General features: G+C 37.2%; 1 protein-coding gene across 1 annotated transcript in view; it reads left to right on the forward strand.

Moving 5' to 3' along the window:
* Positions 1–9,622: 9,622 nt before the first annotated feature.
* Positions 9,623–20,747, forward strand: part of LOC128860814 (division abnormally delayed protein) — an 81,052-nt gene continuing 69,927 nt past the window's right edge. The window contains exon 1 of the mRNA XM_054098571.1: positions 9,623–10,538. Coding sequence (XP_053954546.1) covers positions 9,623–10,538 — 916 coding nt within the window. The remainder of the gene's footprint in view (positions 10,539–20,747) is intronic.

Below are 20,747 nucleotides of genomic sequence, written 5' to 3' on the forward strand. Positions count from 1 at the left end.
TTAATAAAAGAATAATATTTTTTGTACGCTTCCGCAGACTGCATTGCCTTTATTTTTCCGCAATAACAATTCATTGTAATTTAAAATTATTTCAGGCGCATCAATTCATTAACGCTTCTGTTTGCTATTTTTATTAATTTTTGCCTCATTTGCCGTATTAATGTGAATTCAGCAGAAAGCCTTGTAGGCAGCAGGACGAGCATAATTAAAGTGTGGTGTAGAATGACGGAACATAACTTATTAAAAATGAAGCCAAACCGAAACGAAATTCGATCAATTTCCTCACTGTGCGGTCAAAACTGAATAACAGCGGACGTTTACAGGGGTACAAAAAATAGATGGGCCATTTGATATGAGATACTGCGTATTTATGACCCGCTTTAGTTTGCAAGAAATTGAATAAAGAAATTATAGGCTAAAATTTGGCTATTTTTAACCGAAATCAAACCAAAGTCAAACCGAAAACCAACCGAACTTTTGTGACCAACTGTGTAATCCAAATCAAAATCGGCATTTGGCTAAACTGTGGTGGCCTAGAAAAATGCAAATATTTGCATAAACTATATCAGCATAAATTATTTGCAGTAAAAATATGCTACAGAAAAAACCATGTAAAAAAACTAAAATCAATTACTTTTCACTGCAATTATTGCAATCCTCATTAAAACACTGAGAGCCCTTCAGGTCTTTGGCGCCACAGCAGAAACATATGCAGTTATTTCTTCAATCATTTACATAATATGAGCTTTACAAACTTTCATCCCCTTCATCTGACCCACTAAGCCAAGGCAGTTAATCGTTTTCCCAGTCATTCAAACCGTTACTCGGACGCACGCGCCACAAGACCCACAATCAAGGGATCGACGGCTGTTCGTATGCGGATACAGATGGAAGTGTATCACACGAGTACGTAGATATGTATGTAAACATACACAAGTACATACACGCATATAAAGTTAGCAAATTAATTGAAAGTTGTAATGCATGCCTTTTGTCGCTCTGTAAATCCATATAATGTGATTCCATTACAAGCCATAGAGAGGTATGCGGACTACCAACAACAATCTCCCCTCGATATGACAGATAAGCTGGAAGTTGTCAACGCAGCCATATGCAAATCTCAGCAATGTTGCACATTCACTTCGAATCCATATTCAGACTACAATTTAGCAATGTTGTTGCTTTTTGTTGCTGCTTTCATTGCTGCCAGTGTCATCCATTCGTCACTGTTGCAGTTAATGACTTTTTTTGTATTTACATCCAAATGCATGTTGCAAGTGCAGATGGTCCCCTCACGGCAGAATCAATGTCAGCGTGTGCACACTAACAGCTGAGGCGAGAATATTCGTGGGGGTGATGATGTCAAATGTGTCGCTTGTAAAATGTATGCGAAAACACAAACAAAAAACAGACAAAGCACACTAACAAGCAAACCCACTACCCCGAAGAGTGACAACAACCACTACTGCATATCTACTTGCCACACACCACAGCAGATAGTAAAATTAATATGTTAATTAATTATGACAATTACGTGTCATGGAACAGCCAACAATGACAACAATGGTGATGTAAGCTTCGACGCATTCCATTGAAATAAGAATTGTTGACTGTTGTTGTTGTTGTCAGTACAAATCTGTTGATTTAAGGTACGATTAGGAAGTGACAGCGGTACGTTTGGCTAGCCAACAGTTGAAGTGTGTGAGAAAATATGAAATGAGTATAAAATTCAAATTCACCGTTGAGAGAATAGAGAAGATTGCGCATTCGCTCCCACGGCAGTCGGTTCTACATTACCGGGCAAACCGGATTTATATGCGGCCAAGGACTCACTCCAACAGCGTTCCTCGTAATTGTATGGGGAATGTTTACGCTGTTATAATAACAACAACAACATTGCACATACAGCCCGCGAATATAAGTAAAATAAAGCATCTACACTTTTTTGGCAACTTTTCACTATTTGTTTATCTATTTTTTAAATGATTTTTTTTTAATAAAAATACGGTCCACCCTGCAATAGATGTCATTTTGATTCATGTTTCAAACGGCATAAAAGATTTATAAAACTTCTACATTTTCATAAAAACTTCAAACTTTTTCATCTGAATTAAAAAAAAAACAAATTTCGAGAATGCAGTTTTATGGCCCATTAAATTCTAGTAAAACAAAGAGCAAGTTTAAAGGGGCCCTAAATTCTCGTTGATTTTCAACAAATATATTTTCACCGTAGAAAAATACCTTTGTTGCGCCACGGAAAAAATTTATAAAAAATCAATCAATCAATATTCTTGCAACTTACAATTTGCAGTTTATTGTACTAAAATTTATTGGGCTATAAAACTGCGTACCCAATTTCTTGTTTTTAATTCTGATTAAAAAATTTGAAGCTTTGAGAAAACTTTTTCTTATTTTTAAAGTTTGAAATTCGCATTTACTAGGTTGTTCAATAAGTTTTGGGGTTCGATAAGAAAACACACAATTTTATGGTTTAAAATACACTTTATGCCAACGCTCAAAAGCTCACTCGCCTTGGCAATGTACTGAGACAAATAACCATTCAAAGACTTGCTATACATTCATAGACTTACACCCACGCTTAGTTTCAAAATTTCCAAAGCTTATATGCCGTGAGCCAAATATTCAGAGAAGTTGACTCGCAGCTGGGTGCGCATAATCGTGAGTCTCACCTGAGCGTACTTAAACACTAATCAATGGATCGATTTACAAATTTCTACGACCACTACTTTAATATATAAAATATAATCTGTGAATTTGAACGGGAACCAAAATTCGCTTACTAAACACAACTCTCGGCCTCTGTTCGCTCACCGTATGGAACCTGATGTACAGAACAAACAGGTGGCTCCCATCTCGTACCGCTATTCTGCTCTCAGTGAATGTTGACAGAATCACTGTATGTGTGACCTCACATATAGTGAGATTGGTGATTGTTAACATAGCAATTTATTATGTTATTTGTGTAATTTCTTCTCCCTTTTATTGCGCTCTGATGGGCGCAAAATGTATGCTATCATTTTTGTATGTGGAAGATATGCAAAGGGAATCCAGATATTATTGAAATTGAAAGCACTGAACGCGCGCCTGTCTAAAGTAATCTAGAATATATTATGCTGTTATGATCAACCCTTATGTGGCCCTATCACAGCCAAATGTAGTTGTTTTCGTCAACTAAGTGGCACGTTTTCAACGTGTTTTCGGGTTTTGAAATTATTTACACACTAAGCGAAACCACACATTTCAACCTGCACACTGAGATTACAGAAATTTTAAATTTATCGAGCACCATTTTAGGGTTCACAGAATTGACGTCGTAAATATTCAATAGTTATAGTTAATGATTGCATTATCTTACTGCATATTACTCGACTCATAATTAAAGGTATTTATGTGAAAAATCTCATTCAGGAAACTCAATAATTGCATCATTATTGATACTTTGGACAATGTAATGCTGGTATAAAGCCAAACGAGATGGCAGAGGCCACAAATTGCAAAAATGGAAAAAGTTGTAAAAATTACAAAACCCGCACGTACACATGCACACATTTTTCTAAAATTATCGCAGAAAAACTAGAGATAACAGCTTTTGTCCACTTTCAACAGCAACTACAACGTTAGGCAAGTTATATTATATTAGCTGTCAACGATTTTCATCTCCAAAGTTATTTCAGAAATGTCGGCGAGCGGCAGATAGAAATAAATTGATACTTTCATAAATATGTGTATGCATGTGTGTGTTTACATATGTATATGTATGTAGCTACGTAAAAAATGTCTACAAACGCCAAGCCATTCCATAATCATAACAATCTAATAACAACGGCTACAACAACAACAAGAGAAAACAAATTGCCAGTGGCTACTCAACTGGTGCTCGCACATAAAATACATACACATACACATGCATATGCGAGTACATGTGCCTATAGTAGCAACATGTATGCGGTTGTCATAAAAATGTCGTCCACTTTATTACCGTCACCAACAATACACACAACAACACAATACAAAAATGTACGGCGACTCTCCTCTCCATCAGCCTGCGCTCACTATTGCCGAGGGTCAGTTCAACACTTTCAGCTTTCTGCTTGGAGTTTTCTCCCCTTATCTCTACCATGCACAAAAAGTATGTGCGTGCGTGAGTGAGTAAAAATTTATTATTTGAAAAAATGTTAGCAAATACAAATTACACCCAGATAATCGGATAGAAGTACAATATTTTTTGTGTGTATGGTTTTTGTTATTTAAGCTTTTATGATTGTATGTTGAACAAGTAAAAGTCAACGATGAGATAACAACACAAACAACAACAACAACAAGAGCAAGAATCAATATCTACGCCTAATATAAGTAGATAACTTGGAGTACCAACTGGTATTTATAATTCTTATAACTGCGTTTGAGTTATCGCAATGTTAGATAGATGTGCTTGTATGTATATGTGAGTGTATGCGTGTAAGATAACAATATATTTAAAATCGAAAACTCATTTCTAAGGCGAGTGCACTTAAAAAAAGTGCAAAGAGAAAAAAGTTAAATAGTAAGGAAGAAAGAGCTAAACTGTGTTTGTTGTAAAATTTGTAGAAAATCGGAAGGAGCAGACAAAATTCGGAAAATAAATTTAAAATAAAGCAGGTTTCACTATTCAAATTTAATTTTTCATAATTATTATAGAAAATGAAAACTCTTTAGCGCTATAAAATACCTGGTAAATTTCCTATGACAAAGGCATGCACAAAGTTTTAGGTTCCACACAACAGTTAGCTATTTCAGTTTCTGGGATTATAGGTTTTGCTCTTTCATATAAATTTTTTTAATTAAAAAAAGTGTTGTCTCTGCTGCACTACTTTATATCCAAAACAAAGCATTGAGGGCATTTTAATATGCATTGGTAACAAAATGTATGTATTAGTTTCCATCATCCAATTCTTGTAGGATATGCTTCAAAAAAACCGATTTGAAATTAGTCCAATTGTCATCGTTACGAAAGGTTAGACAACTCAAGTATTCCAACTGGTATTAGCGAAGGGATACTGCGCCAAATTGGACTACTTCTGCGTTAGTTTAGTATTTTTTAAGAATGTATAAGTACAATTTGTCACAACGACATTTACTCATATAAATATAAAAGTATTTGTTTAAAGCCCCCAAATCCAAAGGGCACTTTGTAGATATCAATACGTCCAGGAAAGTGCGCATGAACTCAAGTGTTAGAAAAACAAAAAACAAATTGTGATCGGTAAACCCAGCGATCGCAATCAGCTTTGCACCTCGAAGCGGAAGTCTTTGTTCAGAAGTTAGTGTGCCGTGAGTACGAGTGCATTCGCTGGCTGTTTATATGCATGCACGCACACCTCCATACAAAGTGGAGCATAAGCATTGCAGTTCATGTTGCGTTTTTGTTTGATCGCTGGCGCAATTTATGACCTAATAAATCAACACAGCGGTTATTCTATTTATATCTAACTTTTCTAGATTTCCATTCAGTTTTCATATCACTGTCGCTTCGTCATTTTATGCAACGATAATCTGAAAATAAATATTGAAATGAAGGCATAATAAAAGTGATGACTCAAGGCTGGTACTTCCGCTTTATTATTCCTGGATAATAAAAAATATTATTATAGGTAACATAATTTAAGCGAAATGCAGTTTAGGTTATTCGCAAAAAGCTCAGGCTTAGTTGGTTATTGCTCGACAATCATGCCTATTTGCCCCTTTACGTTTCCACCACTGAAATTTCAGCTGACTGAATGAGAGAATCTTCATTAAGAGTTTCTGTGATGCATGAAAACTCTCTTCCTTTATGCCCTTTTTACGAGCGGCAATAAAAACTACCGTAGAAATGATAGGCCTATTTCAAAGCTATCGACTATTTCCACAATTTTTGAGCACGCGATTAGTGGAGAACTGAGCTTTGCGGTTAAAACTTCAATTTGCCCAAATCTGCATGGGTTTGCTGCTAACAGATCTACAGTACCTAATCTGACTGTTTTCAGTGAATACTGCATTGATTCTTTCTCGGCTGGTTTCCAGGTCGACTGGATGAACTTTTCGAAAACCTTTGACAAAGTTTCTCATAGAAACTTAATTAAAAATATTGCTTTGGCTTTAATTCTGCTGTGCAATAGATGTTGTGTGGTAACAATTGATGGTATTTCATCTACTTCCATAGCAAATTTTTCCTTTGCTGCCAGCTCTGGTGTTCCGCAAGAACGTATCTAGGGATCGCTCATTTTTGTGCCTTTTAGTAATGATATCAAACTTTTTTTTCATATTTACTAAATTGTTGCTTTATGCTGATGACTCTAAGATCTTCTCAGTGATCAAGACTCAAGAGGATGTCATTAATTTTCAAGTCGTTATGGATAGGCTTCGATCACGTCTTTCGCGAACTTGACCAAGTGCTTCCAAATGCCTTACGCGAAAACACCTAAAATTTTGCGTGCTAAGTACGGCATCTCGACTTGTGTCCTTCTATGTATTAGTAGTATTAAGGACATTGGCGTCGTTTTGGTAACAAATTTTCCTTTAATAATCTTATAAATTGTATTACTTCAAAATATTTCTTCATGCTGCGCTTCGTTAGATGAAATGCCACTAAGTTGATCGCAATACCATCAAGTTACTTTGTACATCATTTGATAGGTTTCATTTAGAGTATGATGTTTTTTTTTTGCAAATTTTTTTCAAATATGCCCTTCGGTCTCTGAACTTTATTAATCCTATGCCATCATATTCTGCTCGTCTCTTGCTTATAAGTCCCAAGTCCTTGGAAACTCGTATGACTATACTGTGTCTCATAATATTATCTCTGGAGTCATTGATTAAAAGTTTAACACAGAAATCTATTGTCGCTCATTCTCAACAGCTCGTTTTTCGATTGCAGTACAAAATATAAGGTTGTCAAAAAAGTCTTGCGGTATTTCCGCAAGCTTGTCTTTGCAAGCGCGTAGTTCTAGTTGTATTCGTCGCATCGGTTCACGCTAGAGCTTTCTGGAAAGCTCTTTTCACGTGCTAACACGTGTTTGATTAATTGTTGTTTGCTTTCAGTGGTTCGTGAGTTATAGCGTCGCAAACATGGAGCAAAATAAAGAGAAAATACGGTATATTTTACAGTACTACTACGATAAAGGCAAAAATGCATCTCATGCTGCCAATAAAATTTGTGCAGTTTATGGACCCGATACAGTTTCCATTTCCACCGCACAACGATGGTTTCAACGTTTTCGTTCTGGTGCAGAGGTGATCGAAGATGCGCCACGGTCCGGAAGGCCTGTCGTCGAAAATTGCGATAAAATCGCTGAATTGATCGAAAGAGACCGGCATAGTAGCAGCCGTAGCATCGGCCAAGAGCTGGGCATGAGTCATCAAACCGTTATAAACCATTTGAAAAAGCTTGGATTCAAAAAGAAGCTCGACGTATAGGTGCCACACGACTTGACGCAAAAAAACATTTTTGCCCGTATGGATGCATGCGAATCGCTTTTGAGTCGCAACAAAATCGACCCGTTTTTGAAGCGGATGGTGACTGGCGATGAAAAGTGGGTCACTTACGACAACGTGAAGCGCAAACGGTCGTGGTCGAAAAGCGGTGAAGCTGCCCAGAAGGTGGCCAAGCCTGGATTGACGGCCAGGAAGGTTCTTCTGTGTGTTTGGTGGGATTGGCAGGGAATCATCCACTATGAGCTGCTCCCCTATGACCAAACGCTCAATTCGGACCTGTACTGCCAACAACTGGACCGCTTAAATGCAGCACTAATGCAGAAGAGGCCATCTTTGATCAACAGAGGCCGTATTGTCTTCCATCAGGACAACGCCAGGCCACACACATCTTTGGTGACGCGCCAGAAGCTCCGGGAGCTCGGATTCGAGGTTCTTTTGCATCCACCGTATAGTCCGGATCTCGCACCAAGTAATTACCACCTATTTCTGTCCATGGCGAACGAGCTTGGTAGTCGGAAGTTGTCCTCAAGAGAGTCCTGTGAAAATTGGCTCTCCGAGTTTTTTGACAATAGGGAAGCGAGCTTCTATAAGAGGGGCATTATGAAGTTGGCATCTCGTTGGGAACTCGTCATCGAACAAAACGGCGCATATTTGACTTAAATCGCATTATTATAACCAATTTTATGAACAATTGAAAATTCAATAAAAATACCGCAAGACTTTTTTGACAACCTTATACTTCAACAAAGACAACAATATGATGCTCATACTAATCCATTGAATTCAAGAACTCAGCAAAAAATGCTGTCACAAATTCACCAAAAGTTCGTTTCTTAACAAAAGCGGTGTATGTATAGGGTTGTTCAATAGGTGCGCTTCAACTTTTTTCCGATAGGAAGGGCGAACGACGCAATATTTTTCTATTTTTCGCTTGTCATTTGTTAACTTCATTAGTATACATTTCATCATGGAACGCTACACACTTGAGCAACGATTGCAAATCGTGCAAATTTTTTATGAAAATAATCGTTCTGTTGCTGCTACTTTAAGAGCACTACGGCCATTTTACGGTCCATTTAACAAGCCGTCCCGTTTTGGGGTTATGTAAAGCCATTGGTCTACAGTAACAAGCCGGCGACGATTTGTGAGCTCAGAGCCAATATTGAACGCGAAATTGCTGGAATTTCGGCCGATTTATGCAAAAGAGTGGTCGAAAATTCGGTTCAACGATTGGACTTCGTAAAACGTGCACGCAGTGGTCACGCAAAAGCAATCGAATTTCATACTTAAATGTATATGTTCAAACTCGATAATAAAAAAAAAATTAGTTAAAAAAGTCAAACCGTTTGTGTTTTATTCAAAAAAGTTCAAAAGTTGAAGCGCTCTTACTGAAAAACCCCGTATGAAAATCAAGCAATTTTTTTCACAAATTTACTGGCATACTAAATATTGGCATGTAGATTTTTTTTTTTAATTTTTTTTCATTTTTTTCTTTATTTTTATTTTTTTTTTAGCTTTCTCAATTTGTACACATAAATGAGTTAATGCCGGCATTTCTATAGTTTATGCACTTAATCAGCCATGAAATTATCAGCATGGAACATATTTAGGCATTTGTTGTGGTTGATTGGCGTCAAACAATTTGGTAAATGCCACTTTTAATTACATTCACAAATATGCATTTATGACATACAATTATGTGCATACATACATACACACAAATGTACATTCATTTACTCTTAATCGTCTATTGGTCTGCTATGTTGATCAACACGGTCTCACATACCTACACACATACAAAGCCACATATAAGCCAGTTTGGCTTCAGAAAAGGAAGGTCCACCGTTGACGCGGTGAATACCGCCAAAAAAATTGCACAACAGGCAATAAGTGGTACCCGATGGCTCGAAGGTGCCAAAGAGTACTGCTTAATAGTAACATTGGATGTAAGAAATGCATTCAACACCGCAAACTGGGCCAAAATATTGGACGCACTGGACGATTCCGAGGTTCCCCCTATCTGCGTGCAATGATACGAACCTACTTCGAAGACCGCGTACTGGATTACGACACAGCAGTAGGCAGAAAAAGTTATAAGGTTTCAGGTGGGGTCCCTCAAGGTTCAGTCCTTGGACCACTGCTCTGGAACATCATGTACGATGGTGTTTTGCGCCTCAAAATACCCAATGGTGCCAACATTATCGGATTTGCGGACGATATAGCAGTAGTTATTACGGCGAAGAAACTGAGCGACATCTGCGAAAAAGCAAATCGAACCATAGCGTCCGTTAATTCATGGCTGATGCAAAACGGCCTTCAACTCGCCGAGCAAAAAACGGAGTCCGTTCTCATATCAAGCCGGAAAAAAGTAGAAGTGGCAACTATACAAGTTGGCAATCACAGCATCACGGCAGTACCAGAAGTTAAATATCTGGGAATAATGATAGATAGGAGATTATCCTTTAAAACTCACCTGGAGTATACGACCAAAAAAGCATCAGTAACAGTAGCAGCCTTATCGCGAATAATGCTAAACGCCCGCGGGCCAAAACAACGGCGACGTCAACTCCTAGCAAGCGTGGTGAAGAACCAAATATTATATGGTGCTCCGGTTTGGCACATGGCTACGCAACATCCTTCCTATTTCCGCGGTATAAAGGCAGCGTATCGTTTATGTGCGCTTCGAGTCTGTTCCGCATTTAAAACGGTTTCAGAAGAAGCAGCGCTGGTTATAGCTGGGATGTATCCAATAGAGATATTGGCAAACGAAGCTGCAGTATTGGCTGACCGTGAAACGCAACGCATCGTAGCACGGGAAACCAGTACCCAAACTTGGCAGCAAAAGTGGAATAATACAACGAAAGGCCGCTGGACACATCGCTGCATTCCAGACTTGCGAAGCTGGATTGAAAGAAAACACGGAGAAGTGGATTTCTATCTGGCGCAATTCTTAACCGGGCATGGATGCTTCAAAGCATACCTGCATCGGTTCAAACATGAATCGGATCCCATTTGCGATTACTGTGGCGTAAACGCGATAGAAGACGTTCACCACGTATTCTTCGAATGTAAGCGTTTTTATGGCTCTAGAACGAAGCTTCGGCGCATATTTGATGGAAACTACGATCCAGATACATTCGTGCAATCCATGCTACAAAGCAGGGAGAAATGGACGGCAGCATGCGATGTCATAGCAGAGACCATGAAAAAATTAAGGACCCTCGAAAGATTTCGACGTATGACCGGCGACTAATTTGCCTTTCCCCCCCACGAAGTAATGCTTGACAGTTGTCCCGTGGGGTGTGGAGTTTCGACGAAACAACAGGCTTGTCCTGGTTTCAAAGGGCCACTTGAGGGTACCGCGCTACCACAACGCCCGTGAATATAAAAAAAAAAAAAAAACATATAAGCCTGTGTGTGTACAGATACATTTATACTTAAGAGCTCTATAAAAATTGAGGTATGCTCGTTGTTTTTTATTAATTTCGCAGTTAACTGTGAATAATAGCACTTACACACACACACAAACACACTCACATGGCAGAAGGTCACAGCGATCATTTCATTATTATTTATAGTAGGTGTTTCCTATATGATTTCCATAAATTTTTCATAACCTTTTCGAACTAATCTAGGCAGGCGCGCAACCAAGGGGGTTTAGAGGTGCCAGAACATGTTTTTTTTCTTTTCTTTTATGTGCATGTGAATTTTCGTTTCTATTCGCCTGACTATTCCTGTATTTGTCTCTAAATTTATTTAAATTTCAAGTATAGTTTACTCTAATGAGAAGATTTCATACAAACCCCCCTCGAAAAAAATCCAGGTACCGGCGCCTGAACATATCCGCATACCTACGAGTATAAGTCTGTGCTTAAGTATGCCACATCCAGCAATTCTTATGGACATCACACATTCGAAGGTCGAAATTTGAATGGTTTTTTATTCCTCTTGTTTTAATCAATGCACCGCAATCTCTATTTTGTATACTTGGCAAATTTTCTATACTTTTAATGAATTTCAGTTGCGTCGCATAAAGCGATTTGTCTCATTAAATCATTGTGCGCTGCAATTAAAGGTTGGGCGCCTCTAGTGATTTTTTTTCGTATGTATGTATGTGTGTATGTATGTTTAACATAAGTAATATCGAACGTGTGGAAAAGCGTGGCCAATGAAATACAAAGCACGTATTTGTTGCACGACACATGTGGCAGACGCGTTACGAACGCAAAATGTAAATGCACACAATTACATATATGTGTAGTTGTTGTTGTATGGAGCAATGGAACAGCTCCCCATATGCCTGCTTGATTTACAAATGTGTAACAATTTTTCATTATTTTCATTTTTCACACGTTGATTTTATTAATGAGCGCGAAGAAACACGAAAAGCCAAACAGGCGCACACATACATACCCACATACATACGTACATTTGGGGTGCGGCCTGGGGGCAAACAACAGATCGCAAATCGCAGACTTCAGACTGTTCGTCCGCTCGAAGCCTGCAGCTGTTACCCCAACTGATGTGAGATTCTCCTATATCCATTACATATTCATTAATATGCATTCGCACTTATGCACATACACACACACACATGCATACATATGCGCGTATACGAGAACAGCGGCGATGTGTGCTTGCATTGTTGGATTGATATACATGCGAGTGCGCATTTCAGTTCATTTCAATTCCAATTCCATTAAATCCAATTCAATTCAAATTGTGCGCAGTTCTATGACGAATGCACGCCTTAGAATACGAAATGTGGCGACTCACGCGCCTTTTGGTCTGTCTGAGGTGTATGCAAATAATCGGTAGCATTTGTGTAATAAAAATGTCTACACGTAATTTCACACTTACAGGCAATTACGAGTGCTGAAATACTAAATTAAAATGTATTGATGTACCCGGCCTAAATATGCAGATGTTAAGGAAAAAAGGGGAAACTAGGGAAACTGGGCGAGTGGAGCGACGAATACGAGCAGTATTAAGAGCTGAAAATTGTGTGGATGTATGTTTGTATTCCAGTACTCGTGAAAATACGAAAATTAGCAGCTACATTAACCGCTAAATTGGCAATTCATGTTGCACCTTAAACTTGGTATTTGGACATTTTCTGCTGAAGCCACTGCAACAACATGGCAAGCATATGTATGTAAATGTACCTAATGCATGTGAAGGGAGTTTCTTAACTGTAGCACAGTGACTTATTAGCAAATTGGGGCCGTTTATGTGTTTTTTTTAATGATTGTTCGATTTTTTGTTTGTTTTATATGAAAAAATTAAAAAATTGTCAAAAACCAATGCGAATTTTGAGCCACTTGAAACTTGCCTGTGATAGCACTAAATTCAAGGGCCTATAAAACTGCATACTCTAAATTTTTATGAAAATTTTCTTATAAAAAGTTTTGAAATTTTGAAATTTTGATTTTTGTTTGTCAATTTGCACAAGGTTTGAAACTTGAATTTATATGGTTTTATAGTGGAATTATAATACATATCTTTTTAGTAAAAAATTAAATAATGAATAGATAAAAAAGTTTAAATTTTAATGAGAATTCGTTGCATTTTTTCTGTGTTATTAAAATTTTGATTTTTGTTGCGAAGAGCAATGTGATTTTTGAGCCACCAAACTTTCACTGTGTTATACCAAAATTCCGCAGGCTGCTCGAAATGCTTATAAAAATTCTAATTAAATATTTAATATTTTTTCCAATATTCACAAGGTTTGAAACTTGGATTTATATGGTTTTTATAGTAGAATTAACTCAGAAGAAAATTAAATAAGAAATAAGTAAAAAAGTTACAAGTTTGATGAAATTTTTATTTACGGCAAAATTAAAACTAAATTAACTGAAATTGATTATATTTCCCATTAAAAAAATTTCAAATTAAATTCGAAATAATTTAAGAAGATAAAATTTTGATCAAAATTTGCGTTTTTTTCGTGTTTTTGCAATTTGGGTGAAACTTAAACTAAATTAACTGAAATTAATTATATTTTTCATAAAAAAAGTATAAAAAATTAAATACAAAAATGCGGCTATAATATCACTTAAGTGGGAAGGGGGCAAAAGACGGCATATGATGGCATCACCGGAGCATGTGGAACTCAGCCCCGTGCTGCCCTGAATCTCTTTTGCACTTACTTCCCATTGACTTTTACGTTATTTCCAACGCTGCTCAAAATGCAATCAAGTTAAACGAGGTTGGGCTTTGAAGGCAATCTCTCAAGGGGCACGGTATCATTTTCAAGCAGTTAACACCAAATTTCTCTGAATTTCGGACCGATCTCTCTGTCGGCAAACTCAAGTTTGAGGGTCGTGACAGAGGAATCTTTCCAAGTACGCAGGATTGGAACGAAGGCAAAATCTGCATCGAAGCGGGTAACTCCGTCTTCACTGATGGAATCGGGAGTCGGACCAGGAGTTTCCTCTAAGTCAGCCAATTTATGTAAATAAAAAATAAAAATAAATAATTGGCGCGTACACTTCTGTTAGGTGTTTGGCCGAGCTCCGAGGATCTTTTTCATGGCAGAAATACGCTCGGAGGTTTGCCATTGCCTGCCGAGGGGCGACCGCTATTAGAAATGTTTTTTTTATTAATTTTGCTTTCACCGATATTCGAACCAACGACCTCTCTGTGAATTCCGAATGGTAATCACGCACCAACGAATTCGGCTACGGCGGCTGCCAATTTATGTATTTCCCTAAAATTCCAGAATGCTACATACAAAATGCTTAGGGGACGGTGGGAGCGAGGGAGATGTTGACATTTTTTCCGATAGTCAAGCCGCGATCGAGGCGCTGACGACGCCATGATGCAGATCCTAACTAGTCAACTCCTGTAAGGCGGAGATCAGGGGGAGAGATGGGGCTGCATTTATGTACTATTTCGAAAGCTCTTTGGCTTCAGTACAATAGACGTCGGACGCAGAAAGTCTCAGGGGCTTCGTGCCATTCAATTTCCAAACTCGTAGTGTTTACCGGCAAAAGCTAGGTTTACCATTTACTCCTCAGTGCAGAATCTTTTGGGACTTTTCAGAGAGGAAGACTATTGAGCACTTTTTCTATAAATGTCCGGGTTTGGTAGCATTGAATCCAACCTAAATTTCCTCAACCTTCTCGATTAAATCAACAGCTCTGGCTAGTTGTAAATATTGCTTGTTGGAATTCTTTAGTGCTACTTGGGATTACCAGAAAGGTACTTCAACCATTTCACTTACCTACCCACATCATTAATATCCTAGAAGAAATCAAGTACCCAAATGAATGGCAAATCAATGCCGAAACAAAAAGCGAATGGCGTTATGTCATGAAAGTATCCAGCACCGTGAGCAATAAACATAGAAAGACTCCACCACCAAAAATGCCAAGAAATAACTCTTATACCTTTATTAATGCAAGGGATAAATCAAGCACTATTATTGATTGTACGAAAAAACATATATATACTTATATATCATATGCCTTCGTTCATGTCATGGAATATATCGAATATCATAATCGCTATCATAGCAGAAATCACGCACCACCATTAATGGCTCGAAAGGAATCATAAAATAAATCACACCTTATCCCTTACTCGCATTAATATCATGGGAGAAAGTATGGGCCATAATTAATATCATGGGAGATATTATACTCATGCCATATAGCATAATCCATGTCATGAAAAATTACGTACCGTTAGTGTCAAGCATGGAAAAAATCATATGTGATCATAAATGTCTGGAAAGAAATATCTAATATGTCATCAATAATTTCGGGAAGAAATCACCTACCATTATTGATCCCGGCAAACTCAGAAGCCTATATTGGTTACTACATCGAAATTCTCGTATTTCTCTCGGAAGTAAGCTCACTTTCTTTAATTTAGAGAGAGAGTAAACACTCGCCTTTCCTCTCAGTCACACTAACTTCCCCAGCATCACTAATCATGAAACGTCTTCCATTCAAATAAGCTATGCATAAATTATTGCTCACACAAAGCACCGATTAACTGCTAGTGACCACTTATGTATGCATGAATATGATGATACGATTAGCAGAGGTTTTCAGCAATCTCACATATTTCAATTAACAAAATTCTCTGCTAATGCCACAGAAGAATTCCTGAAATATTTTAGATTAATTATAAATAAATATTTACTAATTCGAGCACACATTTTGAGTAAACAAACAGCGTTCACACAAATTTTGATTAAGTACTTTATTTTCGGACAATCAAAAATTTTGTATTATCCCACCGCATATGCATTTTTCACAGAATCGTTGCTCAACCCCATACGAATTCTACAAATAATTAACAATGAACCACATTTACATTGAAGTGTACTCGTTAGACTCGCAATCAAGTCCACACAAATACATACATACATATGTATGTGCATGTGTATATAGTAGACGGAGCTTCGGGTACGCCCTTATTAGCTATCAGCATGCTTAAGGGGATGTGCATGTGTGAGAGTGTGTGGACGATCGCGGCATGCAACCACAGAATCCTAATTAAGCCAGCAGCATAATTAGCGAAATTACTCTTTCATAACTGTGGACTCACCAACATCTATGTTTATACGTATATGTGTGTGTGCATACGTTGGTGGACCGTTGAACGCCCAACAAAAAACAAAAACTATTCAAACAAATGCAAAATGCAAGCTTCCCACTTCCCCACTGTAGCTACATAAATGCAAAGGTTCCAGAGTCTATACATGGAAATGTATGCGAAAGTATAGGTAGGGTGGGATACACACTGTTAACTAGATGGCATTGTTCGCTTAGTACTTACATATGTACATGATAGATACATACGGTTGCATGTACATATGCATGTGTGCAAGTGTACAAGCACCCGTTGCAATGGTGTTTAGGGACGAATAATTGTAATTTCCGATTGCATTTACTGACAAACCCACCACAGCACCACAGGCTTAACAACCCCCTCTCTAACTTATTCACTCACGACATCTGTCACCATCCACCTGCGTAAATGCGCACAGACACACCGGCGAGCCGTTATTGCGCGGATTATGTTTGTGTGTATAAGTAGTCGTTTGTATATTTCCCCTAAATTCCTAAAGAATGAGAGTGTTTGAATTTTTAAATATTTTACGAAGCAGTGGCAAGCCGTGGGGAACCTCAACAGTATAACGAGACTCATATGGGTGCAGTAAGCTCACCGAATGCACCCAGTGTTGGGCTGCTCATACACACACTCACATGCCTTCGTTCTCATATTGTAAATTGCAAAGTATCAATTCCAAATTGTTTTAATGGCATCATTAGTAAACGTAAGCCGCATAGGCGATCAGATAGACAATTAAACAAACCGACAATTAAACAAATAAGGAGGTATTTATGTGAGGTACTGTGTGGGAGAGGCAACAACTATGGTAGGAAAGCTTTTAGCACACTGTTAGTATTGTATCCATGTGATTGAAGCTAACAAATAGTACTTAATGAAGGTGCTTATAGATTTTCATACGCGCATACATAAATGTGAATGTATGTGCATATACACGGGAATGAGTATATTTGCGCTGAAATATTTTTACATAGTTTTCAAAAAATTAAATAAGCGAAAATAGTTTCATCAGGAAATTTGTCTGGCGTTTGGTGTTTGCACTGCGATTAAAAGTTTTGTAACAACAATTTATTGGGGAAATTCATGTTGAGTAAAGAATTTGTGAATGATTTGGTATGTGAGTGCACATACATGCATACATAGATATGCAACTAATTCATCGAAACGGGTCTCGGTAGAAATATTTTTATGCCGCATGGAAATGCAAACAAATTTCGTTAATTTTTTCCTTATTTTTTTAATGCACTTTAAAATCCACCATTTTTCCTAATAAATTTCAATATTTTTACTTCCTTGCTCTATCGTGTAAAATTGTACATCTATCTACTACCAAATGTCAATGGTGGCATACAAAACAGGTGCCGTCTAGGTTTTCCTTCAACACCAAGGCGTCACTTTTGAAAGGCCCTTTACCTGTGTTTTGAAGTTTCGCGCAGCCAATCTCAGTTCACTGCACTTCGCACCGAAAAATGTAAACGCGTTCTTCTCAAAACTACACTACATTACAAGCCAGCCAGGCTCATAACTCGAAAAAATAGAGGCCCATTAATTTGAAATTTTATCCGTAAATATACGTATGAAATACTAATTTTTGACAAAATATTTTGTTACAAACAAAAAGTTAAATACCTAGTAAAACAAAATATTTAAATATATAATTAAAAAAGTGTTTAAATAATAGTATAAAATATTTTTCATAAAAAACATATTAAACAATTTTATGGAAATTTTAACTTTCTGTTTTCAAAATCGATATGAGGTATTTTTGTTTTTGCCAAAATATTCTTTATAAAAAAATTTTAAATAATAATACAAACTATTTTTTATAAAAAAAAATACTAAAACACCAAATTTTTATTATAAAAAATATTAAAAAGAAATGTTTTTTGTAGAAATTTAATTTGATTAATTTTTTATAAAAAAAATTTTTAAAATAATACCAAATATTTTTTATAAAAATTTTTTAAAACAATAATACATAAAAAAATAAAAATATTAAAAAAATTACTGATTATACAACTTTTTGGAAAAATATTTTGATAGGAAAACTTTTAAATAATAATACAAAATTTATAAAAAAAAAATACTGATTATACTACTACTATTTTTATAAAAAATATTTAAAAACAATTTTAATTTTTTTTTTCAAAGCCAATATGTAAAAATTCCACGTACTTCTACAGCCATTCAGCTTCATAATTGAAAAAATATTTTATTTATTCACTGTCAATTAAAAACTACAGATGCAATTAAATAGTCCGGCCGCGTGCCGTTCCAAAAACAAACTTCGTGAAAGGAAACCTGTGCAGCCACAATAATTTAATGATAAAAGGTTTGCTCAGTAAGCAGCTTTCTCGTTCTCTCTTGACAAATCGGCTCCCTTAGCAAGACACTGGGTTGCTTGCTCTAGAAATTTTGAGTAAAAGTGGAGGAAAAGTAAAATTTGTAGAAAACACATTTCATTTTCAAAATGGGCTGCTTACGAGCAACAGCTCGCCAAAGAGTTTTCATCGGTATGTTCAGGACTTTGGTAGTATGACATGGAATACATACCACTAAAGTCAGGACATGATAGAGTAATTGACGTAATCCGAGATCGATGAGTGGTGAGTTTACAAAGTTGTATTTCTTATGATGTGGTGATTTAGACGGTATTCATGTTTTGCAAAGAGCTCGCATTTCCCAAAGAGTTACGACAGGGAGAATAATTGGATAGTCCCGACGCGATGATCGATAACATTGCATACCACATTATAAAAAGTTGGGATTAACGGAACTTATTTCCAATGCACCCACCTTCCCACGGATGGATGAAGTGTCCAGAGGAGACTTAGCAAAGCACAGTACCAACATGAAAAAGCTTCTCACAAAAAACCATCTACCGGAATCGGCTTAAAAGTGTAGGTCCTTCCATTTGTGGAACGCGCTACGAATAGGAGGTGGATCTCGGCTTAACACCTAACAGAATTGTGCGTGCAAATTATTTTTAACAAAATAGTTTCATATTGGCGAAACTTCTATTTGTACCATTACTTACATTCAAATATTAATTAAAATTGATTTTTTCAATCAGCAGTTTTTTCCATTTAAGTAAGAAAATACTTTTTTGCTACCATTTTTGCCAAAATGGATTTAATATTTTCCACTTTATTTACCTTCTTAAACACAACCTTTTGTAAGGGAGTGTCAAAAATTGAATGTCACTAGTGAGCAAACCTTTAATGATTGAATCATGTGCAGCCACCATAATTTTTGAAAAGAAAAACAATAATAATAATGTAAAAAGTTTATGACAAGTAAAGCAAAGTACCTTTTTCAGAATTTCGATTTATTTTATTGTTCCGCTGAAAAAAGGCCATATATGCTTCTTCTTTCCGCCACTACAGTGGCTTAATAACTTGGAACATTTTTTATAACTTTGACATTTACCTATAAACTCGAGTTCTGTTTTGTGTCCCATTTTGTTATCACAATTGTAGGCCTGATGGAGGTAAAATCATCTCAGCACCTTCTTCTCAGCTTCCTGCACGGATATTGCGGTTTTAAACCCAAAGTACGACAGACAAATCCAAATCCCAGTAAGTACGACAAGAAACCTCACAACGTATAGCCTGGACCTCGCTAGCAGATCGGATGTTACCTCGATTATACATATTTGGGAACAAGAAATCTGGTGGCTCTGCCGTTTGACGACATATGCCCTTGATTAGCAGAGAAAGTGGCCTGACAATAGAGCCTTATTGGGGTGGAACCGATTCGATTGAAGTCGTCAATGAACTCCTTTGTTTCTCAGTGTTGGATTGATACTCAAAAGGTGTGCACATAGCTTAGTGTAACCACAACTAAATATTTGGCGACCATCCTGCGATTGGCGTTACCAAATACTTCTGTCCGATCTCGACAGTCCTCCTTGGGGTCGCCAACGTGTAAGAAATGAATCTAGACAGACATATCAAAGCCCCGTTCCAATGAAATCCGGATGGAGTAAGGATCCTCTGTTGGAGCGAAATGAGTCAGTAGCGATTGAAGAGTCGAAGGAGACGGTGTAAATTAAGGAGAGTCGAAGTTAATAATAAAACAAACTTTAACTGAATATAATCTAACTGGCGGTAAACATGTGGACCTTCGAGCCAGATGGCTGAATGATTTACATCCTCCAGGCACAGAATTGCATATCTATGCAAAATAGTAAATATTTTATAATCACAGGAAATTTCAGTGATCTTTAGATTCCATCGCATTTTAGTTACGTTTTCGATGCACTCCTTTCTTTAAACGGCAAGGAAAATTCGTAATCGGTATTTCGTATAATTAACACGAGCCCAAGCGGAAATTGCATATCGCAACAAAAGCGCCTTTTCTGTTGCCCATTTGTTATTTCTTGCAGTAAAAATTCAGTATATGCAAGCATATTTAGAGCCGCGCCAACATAGAATTTCCTGCCGCCCTGAAACTACATCCTGCGGCCATCCGCGGTGGCTCTAGGCACTCGCGCATAGGTTTTTGTAAACTCATTTCATGTGAATGGAGAAAAATTCAAATTGAATCGCCGTGCGGAGGGCAGTAGACGCACGGAATGGGGCAGGTGTGATGGAAAACGTGTGCGATTTTTTTGTTATGCAGGAGGACCATATACCTATATACAAGTATAGTACATATGTACGTATGTTAGCAGCTTTATCACCTTACCG

This window comes from Anastrepha ludens, chromosome 4, assembly GCF_028408465.1.
Source record: "Anastrepha ludens isolate Willacy chromosome 4, idAnaLude1.1, whole genome shotgun sequence".
Classification (NCBI taxonomy): Eukaryota; Metazoa; Arthropoda; class Insecta; order Diptera; family Tephritidae; genus Anastrepha; species Anastrepha ludens.